This window comes from Rattus norvegicus, chromosome 1 (assembly GCF_036323735.1).
Source record: "Rattus norvegicus strain BN/NHsdMcwi chromosome 1, GRCr8, whole genome shotgun sequence".
NCBI lineage: Eukaryota > Metazoa > Chordata > Mammalia > Rodentia > Muridae > Rattus > Rattus norvegicus.
Window position 1 is genome coordinate 23,121,093 of NC_086019.1, and position 10,041 is coordinate 23,131,133.

Here is a 10,041-nt window from a genome sequence, read left to right on the forward strand (position 1 = left end):
TGAGGTAGGTGATATGCTGTGAAATTCCTTAAATAATCAATAAAAGCATTATGTTGGAAAAAAGAAAGAGTGGAGAGATTGAAAAATATACGATATTAATCTCTGACCTGGAACTGGGCAGGAACCCAGCATGGGCAGGAAACATAATATGCTAAACTGCACATGATTTTGGAGTTTTTATTTCAAGTGTGCTAAATTGCACATGATTTTGGAGTCTTAATTTAAATTATATTTTGACTGAAATTTAAATACATAAACTAACTGCTAGGCAATGGAGTCCATCTAGTGGCTTAATAAAAGATGGTGAATGGACAAAGGGAGAGTAAATAGAGAGTGAAAACACAATAAAGCCATCTTGTGTTTGTGATACACCAGATGTAGGCTAAATTAAACTAGAGACACTTAACTAGTTAGGTTCAAGATGCGAGTAGAAAAGGAAGGTTTTGATGGATAAAACCTGTGTTTTCTTCATTTCCTGAATAGCTTAAAAGTTCTACAGTACACTATCACAGAGGCTGATGTTACATCATTTCATGAAACAGTAGTAAGCTTAACATTGTACACCATGTTAAGAAAAAAATCCATAAATGTCCGAGTCCCTGAAGAAACTCATGGCGTAGTAAATTCAAAAAGACAGCGAAACCCTCTGGAGAGCGCCTGACCTGATGCCCCTCCTCTGGTCTTTGTCCTCTCTCTTAGAGCCCCTGTACTCCAGACTACTACAAGTGTGTTTATGCTGTGACTCTTCACCTTCATAACTAACACGGGCTTCCAGACACAACGATTTGTTAAGTGAATTAAGTTCATTCATATGTAATAGTTCATTCATACAAAATAATTTCAAATACCCCACTACTTCCAGAGGGGTTCCCTTCTGAAATCACCGTGACTGAAAGAGCAGAAGAAAATGTGAAAGCGTTCAGAGAGTTAGTTTATACAGTAAATAAAATACTGAGTGGAGCTCTAGGAAGGGAAGATTTAACTAGGTGGGGAAAAGTCCCATTGTTGACGTAAATGGTTACTTTAAACTGTAACTATGACTTTGGTGCACAGCGACACAATGAAGCAGCTCATGACAAACCCATCTGCAGCTTTTAATCAGGTTATCTGAGGTGTAAGGCAGAGGTCACTGGGTAGGAGAGGGCAGTAGCATGAGCTCTGGACTCATGAGGGTCCTGTGGGTCCAACAGCTTCCTTGTGCCTGACCCAAATGGCTCACTTCCACTGAATGATCCAGGAAGACTTAGGTCACAAAGGACAGTGTCAGAGACCATGGGATCATTTGATGTCACAGTCCAAAGGTTCTATCACCATTTCTATTCAGAAGTATACTAAGTGCTGTCTTACTAAACAGGGGATTAGTCCATCACTCCAAACTGCATGGCTTTGCTTCAGAACTGCCAACTCTCCCCTGTTCATCCCAGTGCAAATCGTCAGCCCAAGGTCTCTACAAGGGATACCTCAAGCACCACAGGTCACTACTGTCCTGACTTCTTTCCAAGATTGCATCTAACCCCAAGGCATTCTCCTGCACTCACCTCTAGAAAAAGCTGGTCAGAATGACACTTCTCAGTATGAGGTATATCAAGTTGGGTCCATGAGGAGGTATGCCAGACTCTGTGCTTCTCTTTGATGTGTGCAGGTAAAAGATGAAGTCCTTCCCTGTCGGGGACCGGACTGCCGGACTAAGCAAAGCTAGTGCCCTGCCCTGAGCAGATTCCTGAGAAGGGCTTGACCTTTCCAAAGAACTTGTCCCCCGGAAGACTGTTGCCTCAGTGTGTAAGGACAATATCTTGCAGTTTAATGATTTACATTATGTCTTTGGGCACTTCCCAGTACTCCCCCCATCCCACGCCGCCCTAAGCTTCAGTTCCTGCTTCAGAGCTTTAAATGCTGTACATTCCTCTCAATAAACAAACCGTGACAAGGACGCTGCTTGGTCCCGCTCATTTTTCTAGTCCGTTCTCCCGCAGGTATGGGTCCCCCCTCGACCCCACCATGAACTGGGTCCCCACTGGCGGGGGCGCTTCCCTTTATTGAAACATCTTTAATGAAGTGTAAAAGCCCCGAATCTTTACAGGAACTGTCTATTGACTTACAGGAAACACTGACCCCACTAAAGTGTTGAGAGTGTGAGGTCCAACTCACTCATCCTTTCCCTTGTATCCTCAATGGAAAGGAGCCAAGGGGTCTGTACGTTGCCTGGATGATGTTTCCTATTTTTGTCAGTATTTTATTGCGTCCATTTGAGTATTAAACCTTGTCATGTGCTTTGGAAATGTGCTTGATCAGGCAGTCACACAATGTGTGCCTCAATCGAGGTGAATGTGGTATAGGGGGTGTGAGAGAGCACGACCTGTAAGACTTCCATGACTAAGCCATGGAATCACGCATTGATTTCATCCCTCACAATTCCTGTGTTGCTCTAAATGAATTACACAACATCTTTTGTATCTTTGCCTAGCACATCACATCTTTCTTTAAAAGTTTTCAATCTTACTACTCTAAAAAGAAAATAGTTTCTTTAAAACATCTGAACTGATAATAATGACTTCATCCATCAATAAGAAATAGCTATGTATCAGGCTAAGAGTATTAAATGGTTAATATAATTGCCAAATACTGAACTTTTCAGAGCAGTCAAAAAATTCTTGGTTGTGGCTATCAGCAATATTTGCCCAAATTAGCAATGTTCAGAGAAACATAAATTGTAGAACTTGCTAATTATAATTACCAACAGTGAGTGTGTTTTGAAGATTCACACCTTGCACTGTAGGGATTCCTCATGCAGAGTTTACAGTGGATGGAGAGGATTGGCTGTCTTCTCCAAACAACACAGGACTTAAAATACTATTAAAGGTGGCCTTTGGAATATGCCATTATATTATAAGCCATCATCTTTTGCAAGAACGGAATCTCTTCTCCATTACTCAGGTAATTGGACGGTTAAAAATCAGAATTGAATTTGCCTGACATTAACAGTAAAATTTAGCATACTTATAGGAATAATTATGTGATTATAGATGGGAATATTTATTTTCTGAGTTTTTATATTTCTTCATTTTTTATGATTAAAATGGAAAAACTAATAATCTTAGGCAATATTTAAAATTAATTCTTCCGTATGGCGTGCATTTCTTTAATTTTTGTGTCTCACAATTTCTGTTGTCTTCTAGGAGGACAGAAATCCCTCAAGCATCAAAAGGCAGAATCATGACAAGCAACTTTTCCCAAGCAACCCTGCAGCTCTGCTATGAGAATGTGAATGCTTCCTGCATTAAAACCCCCTATTCACCAGGGCTCCGGGTCCTCCTGTACATGGTCTTTGGCTTTGGGGCTGTGCTGGCAGTGTGTGGGAACCTCCTGGTGGTGATTTCAGTCCTCCATTTCAAGCAGCTGCACTCTCCTGCCAATTTCCTCATCGCCTCCCTGGCCAGTGCTGACTTCTTGGTGGGCATCTCTGTGATGCCCTTCAGCATGGTCAGGTCCATCGAGAGCTGCTGGTACTTTGGAGACACATTTTGTAGCCTTCACAGCTGCTGTGATGCAGCATTTTGCTACTCTTCTCTTTTCCACCTCTGTTTCATCTCTGTGGACAGGTACATCGCTGTCACGGAACCTCTGGTCTATCCCACCAAGTTCACAATGTCTGTGTCTGGAATTTGCATCAGCATCTCCTGGATTCTGCCCCTTGTGTACAGCAGCGCAGTATTCTACACAGGCATCAGTGCTACGGGGATTGAAAACCTAGTAAGTGCTCTCAACTGTGTAGGAGGCTGCCAAGTTGCGATCAATCAAGACTGGGTTTTGATAAGTTTTCTCTTATTCTTCATACCTACCCTTGTTATGATCATCCTCTACAGCAAAATATTTTTAGTAGCCAAACAGCAAGCTGTAAAAATTGAAACTTCTATAAGTGGAAGCAAAGGAGAATCGTCCTTAGAGAGTCACAAAGCCAGGGTGGCCAAGAGAGAGAGGAAGGCTGCCAAAACCTTGGGGGTCACTGTCATGGCATTTATGGTCTCATGGCTACCATATACAATTGACACCTTGATTGATGCTTTCATGGGCTTCATCACTCCTGCCTATGTCTATGAAATTTGTGGCTGGATCGCTTATTATAACTCAGCCATGAACCCTTTGATTTATGCTTTCTTTTACCCTTGGTTTAGGAAAGCCATAAAGCTCATTTTAAGTGGGAAAATTTTAAAGGGTCATTCATCAACTACTAGTTTGTTTTCAGAATAAGCATTAATACAAATTTCACAAAATACATTAAGGCATGAATCTGTGGAATGTGACAGTATTAATTGTAAGGAATGGCCCATCTGAAGCTACAAAAGTACAGCATTTTTCAAAAAAAATTAGCCAGGAGGAAAGTCATACCAGAGTTAAACCATTAAACTGTCGTTGAGATGATTAATGTACTACAAGACAAAGCAATGCATGGCTTTTATAGTCTTCAATATTTTTTGAACGTTTATTTCCAATGTCTAATACGTTGAATTTTTTTTAAAGATTCATTTATTTTATGTATGTGAGTACATTGTCACTTTCTTCAGACTCACCAGAAGAGAGCATTGGTTCTCATTAGAGATGGTTGTGAGCTGGGATTTGAACTCAGGAACTCTGGAAGAGCAGTCAGTGTTCTTAACCACTGAGCCATCTCTCCAGCCACAGGGCATTGAATTTTAGATCTAATTCTTGGCTGGAAAATCTCTAAGGTAATGATCTTCCTTCCTATCCTGTCTGCAGTGAGGCATTAGGTTTCTATAGTTGTCAGAACAAAATACCATAAACTTACACACACAGAATTTGCTGTTACATAGCAATGCAATGTCTCAAGGCTGATAGCTGCAGAGCTCAAGGTCAAGCCTTGGAAGAGCTGATTTCTTCTGAGGGCGTCTACACTCAGCTTGCAGATGTCTCTTGCTCCTTGTCTGTGTCCTTCCTTCTTCTACACACTGGATCAAGGTGTATCCTTATTGCCCACTTGACTGTATTGCCTCTTAAAAATGGAGTGACAAGAGTTAGAACTTCATCTTTAAACTAATCTGGAAGCAGCCCTTGCAGGCACATCTACCCATGATGACATGGTAGAGGGAGGGCCAACCTTCTAACTGTTCTCCTATGACAAGTCCTCCATCTTCCCACAATGTTTCTCACCTCTTGAGATATGCACCAGTGTGGAGTCCTCCCATGTCCATTAAGGGGTGTGGCATAGGATCTTGGACCATGCACAATGTCTTGTGACTGGTATTCAGATATAAACACTGGCATTTTTGCGAAAGTGGAAAAAGTCTTCCACCAAAAGGAAGAACAAGGGAAGAGAAAACAAGAGGCACACAATGTAAATGTTCAGGTGTGGTGCAGAAGCTGAGTGGGTGGGGCACATGGGAGAAGGAAGAATATTAGCAAGAGACATGGGAAGGTAGTGTGAAAGAGGAATAAATTAGAAAAAAGCAGAGTGGGTTGTTCAAAGTCATATAATGCAATATCAAAACTGCCATAATAAAGCACATAACTTTGTACGTTAACTTAAAATTTCTTAATGAAACATTGTATCTACAAAAATGTGCAGTTACTATATGTCAATTAAAATATTTTTCAACAGAATATAAATCTTGTTTTTTTTTAAATATCAGGACTGGAGACCACAATCAAATCTTTTCCTTCTTTTTATTGTATATTTTATGTATTTACATTTCAAATGTTATCCCCCTTTCCCCCTCTCCACTTCCCCTCCTTCTGTGAGAATGCTCCCTCACCCACCCACCCACCCACTCCCAACCTCAACACCATGGCATTCCCCTACAATGGGGAAATGATCCTTCACAGGACAAAGGACTTCTCCTAGTATTGATGCCACAGAACACCAGCCTCTGCTACATATGCAACTGGAGCCATGGGTTCCTCCATGTGTACTCATTGGTTGATGGTTTAGTCCCTGGGAACTCTGGTTGGTAGATATTGTCATTTTTCCTATGGGGTTGCAAACCCCTGCAGCTTCTTCAGTCCTTTCTTTAACTCCTCCATTGGGGTCCCTCTCCTCAGTCTGATGGTTAGCTGCAAGCATCCTCATCTTTATCAGTAAGGCCACAGCAGAGCCTCTCAGGAGACTCCATTTCAGGCTCCTGTCAGCAGTTACTTCTTGGCATCAGCAATAGTGATTGGGTTTGGGGGCTACATATGGGATCGTTCCCAGGTGGGGCAGTTTCTGGACAGCCTTTTCTTCATTCTCTTTCACTCTCTGTCCCTATATTACCTCGCATGAGTATTTTGTTCTCCCTTTTAAGAAGAACTGAGGCATCCACATTTTGGTCTTCCTTCTTCTTGAGCTTCATATGGTCTGTGAATTTTTTCATGGGTATTCCAAGGTTTTGGGCTAATAACCAATTATCAGTGAGTGCAAAAACCATGTGTGTTCTGACTGAGTTATCTGCTCAAGATGATATTTTCTGGTTCTATTCATTTGCCTAAGAAATTTATGAAGTCATTGTTTTTAATAGCTGAGTAGTAATGCATTGTGTAAATGTACCATGTTTTCTGTATCCATTCCTCTGCTGAAGGACATCTGGGTTCTTCCCAACTTCTGGGTATTACAAATAAGGCTACTATGAACATAGTGGAGCATGTATCTTTGTTATATGTTGGAGCATCTTTTGGGTATATGCTCAGGAGTTACCACTCCTCAAGTATGGGTCCTCAAGTATACCCAACTTTCTGAGAAACCGTCAGACTGATTTTCACAATGGTTGTACCAGCTTGCAATCCCAACAACAATGAAGAAATGTTCCTATTTCTCTCCATCATCACCAACATCTGTTGTCACCTGAGTTTTTGATCTTAGCCATTCTGACTGGTGAGGTAGGATCTCAGGGTTGTTTTTATTTGCATTTCCCTGATGACTAAGCATGATGAACATTTCTTTAGGTGCTTCTCACCATTCAGTATTCCTCAGTTTACAACTCATTGATTAGCTCTGTATCCCATTCTTAATAGGGTTCTTTGGTTCTCTGGAGTCTAACTTCTTTAGTTCTTTGGAAGTGTTAGATATTAGCTCTCTACAGATGTAGGATTGGTAAGGATGTATTCCCAATCTGTTGGTTGCCCTTTTGTCCTATTGACAGTGTCCTTTGCCTTACAGAAGCTTTGCAGTTTTATGAGGTCCCATTTGTCCATCCTTGATCTTAGAGCATAAGGCATTGGTGTTCCCTTGTGCTTATGTGTTCAAGGCTCTTCCTCACTTACTCTCTATCAGTCTGAGTGCATCTGGTTTGATGTGGAGGTCCTGATGATGCCGAGTGGTCTTGTTTTCTGTTGCTTAGGTAGTTTCTCTTGCTTCTTACCCTCTGATGTTAGTTGGTCTTGCTGCCTCTGACTGGAACTTGTCCGTTCTGTGGGCCTGTGAGCCCATGATCTTTGGAGTGAGAACACTTCTGGGAGGCCAGCTCTCTTCTGGCAGGATTTGTTTTCAGAGGGCTCTGGGGAAGCCTTTGCTCTGGAAGCAGATGAAGACTGGAAGGATCCTGTCCCAGGCTGCTCCATGGTTCCTGTGCCCTGTGCACTCCTGTTTGTTCCCTCTTTGGTTAGGCAGCGGAGCAAAAGTGAGGTCTCACCTGTGCTTTTAGGATTGAGAGCGCTCCTGGGAATCCAGTTCTCTTGGGCAGGCTTTGGGTCTGGAGGGCTGTGGGACGGCCTTCGCTCTGATCCCAGATGGAGACCATAATCAACTTAAAAATGGTGAATGAAGCATCAATTATCACTGGGGAATGTCATTTATAAAACGTTTTCATTTGAGTTTAGACAAATTCACTTCTTCAGCTTTCTTCAATGTTTTCTTCACCCAAAATAATCTTCAGAGCAGTTCTTTCTAAGTTTTGCAGACAAAAGTTAAGCAGATGTCAATAATCATGACAGCACCGGTGTCTGTATCTTAGGTTTTCCTATCTATCTATATCTATATCTATATCTATATCTATATCTATATCTATATCTATATCTATATCTATATCTATATCTATATCTATATCTATATCTATATCTATATATCTATCTATCTTTCTATCTCTCTCTCTCTATATATATATATCTATATATATATATATACTTAAAATGGTAACTAAGTTATGAACAGTAAAATATTATTAACATTCTATGGACACAAACACATTATTATATTATAAAATCTGTACCAGTGTAGTCTCAGAATACACTACTACATTACCTACTCTCTCATCTGTAATTTGAGATGATATGCTGTCTCAGGAATGAAATGCAGATATGTTAGTGACTGACAACTTGCCCGCCATTAGGGACATACTTTTCCTAGTTTGAAGTGTGACACAAATAGTGTTTATTGTTCTTCAAAATATCACAGACTAGTTGTTACCTCATATCTTGGTCACTTCTGCATAGGATTTTTTATCTATAATAAAATTTAAGATTGCTACATTCACACTCAGTGAGAGCAATTACTGGCCACAATTACCTGAATTGATAATATTGTTACTTGTGTGCACTGAGGTCATTAAATTGTGAATGACACTGATCCCAAGCATGGCTGTGCTCCTGCCATGGTGAGCATGACCAACACAGCTACCTTGTGCACACTGCACAGGTAGGTAATAGTAATTATTATTGTGTATAATAATATATCAGAATATTCATATAATAATTATAATTATAATTATAATAATTATATTTCAGAATCCAGCTTCATTTAAAATATAACTTCTAATATCCACTCCATGTTGAGCCCAAGCTGGGTTTACTCTGAGTGGATCCTCTACCACAATATCTTGTTTCTGGAGAGATTATTTAATGGGCTAAGTGGTTGGCATAAAATCATATGCACCCTGATTCATGTCTCCAGCAGCCATGTAAAAAGCAGGGCATGCATACAAACTACATGGATTCACATGTATGAATGCACATACATGTATATGCAACATATACACACAAATGATGATGGTGGTGGTAGAAAAAAAAGTACAGGGTTGTGGCACCGCGTCTGGTAAGCCATGATTATCTTATTTCTCGACTTTCCCATTTGACATTTCTTGACCAAATTTAATAGCGAGTAGCTGAACTAGAGAAAGCAAAGCATGAGGGTTTTGAAGGAGGAACATTAGTCTTGAAGTTGCCAACTCTCACTCATTCCTTCAGTGTATGATGAGGTAGCTTATGAGCACATACTTAGAGGAAGAACTATAGAAGCCTCCTCTCTAGTGCCAAGATGGCAGTAAGGTCTAATATTTTCCAATATTATTACATCACTTGAATATTATTTTAGAAATACTCATTAATAGTAGTGAAACCAGAGGAAAAATAGATATTGGAATTCAAAATTGGGGATTTAAACTATTACTATTTTGAGATATGATGGCTCAAAATCAATTTATCTAAATTTACTTCTTACCATTGAAGTCTGATATTACAGTCAGTCTTACAGCCTGATCAGTTTTTTTCATGATATTGGAGAAGATTAAATATCTCTCTCACACTAGAATTATTTGGTATGGAAGCACTTAGCTGCTTTAGGTTATGTTACAGAACAGTTTATATCATTTTTTTCTCCGTTTGTTAGAAGTTCCATCTCGGGGCATTTGTTCTAGTGATGATTGAATCATTATACATCACAATGTTTAAAATGAGAATATTTAGAAAAATCTGAGGAAAGCATTTTGAACAAAGTAAACCAGCAAACAGAATACATCAGAGAGGTCCAAAGGCAGTAAGAAATTACAAGGTTCATTGAGGGGTAAAAAAGAAGAGGTGAATTTAAATTTTAGGGTGAATTGTTACCAGATAGTAACCACTTTTAGAAGGAATCCTTGAGACCAGGAAGAGTACAGCACGGCTTTGCCATTCTCATAGGGAAATGAGAAATATTAGATTTTTTTAATGTCCCATCCAGAAGGAGGAGCCCCCACCTCATACCCACAGCCAGTGTTTCTAGTACAACCTTGAACCACAGTATTTCCTGAAGATCAGGGTGGGCCTTTTCTTCAAATTGTCTCAAGGATTATGGTAGAGAGG

General features: G+C 40.1%; 1 protein-coding gene across 4 annotated transcripts; it reads left to right on the forward strand.

The window, feature by feature from the left end:
• The first annotated feature begins 1,121 nt into the window (after positions 1-1,121).
• Positions 1,122-5,647, forward strand: Taar8b (trace amine-associated receptor 8B). 4 transcript variants are annotated; one of them, XM_006227719.5, is made up of 2 exons: positions 1,122-1,605; positions 3,177-5,647. In XM_006227719.5, exons 1-2 carry the CDS (start codon positions 1,598-1,600, stop codon positions 4,246-4,248), a joined length of 1,080 nt encoding a protein of 359 aa, XP_006227781.1. In that variant the 5' UTR covers positions 1,122-1,597; the 3' UTR covers positions 4,249-5,647. The 4 variants fall into 4 exon arrangements, with proteins under 4 accessions (XP_006227781.1, XP_063121744.1, XP_017444799.1 ...); XM_063265674.1 differs by having other exon boundaries at positions 1,136-1,642; XM_017589310.2 differs by having other exon boundaries at positions 1,136-1,474.
• The last annotated feature ends 4,394 nt before the right edge of the window (positions 5,648-10,041 follow it).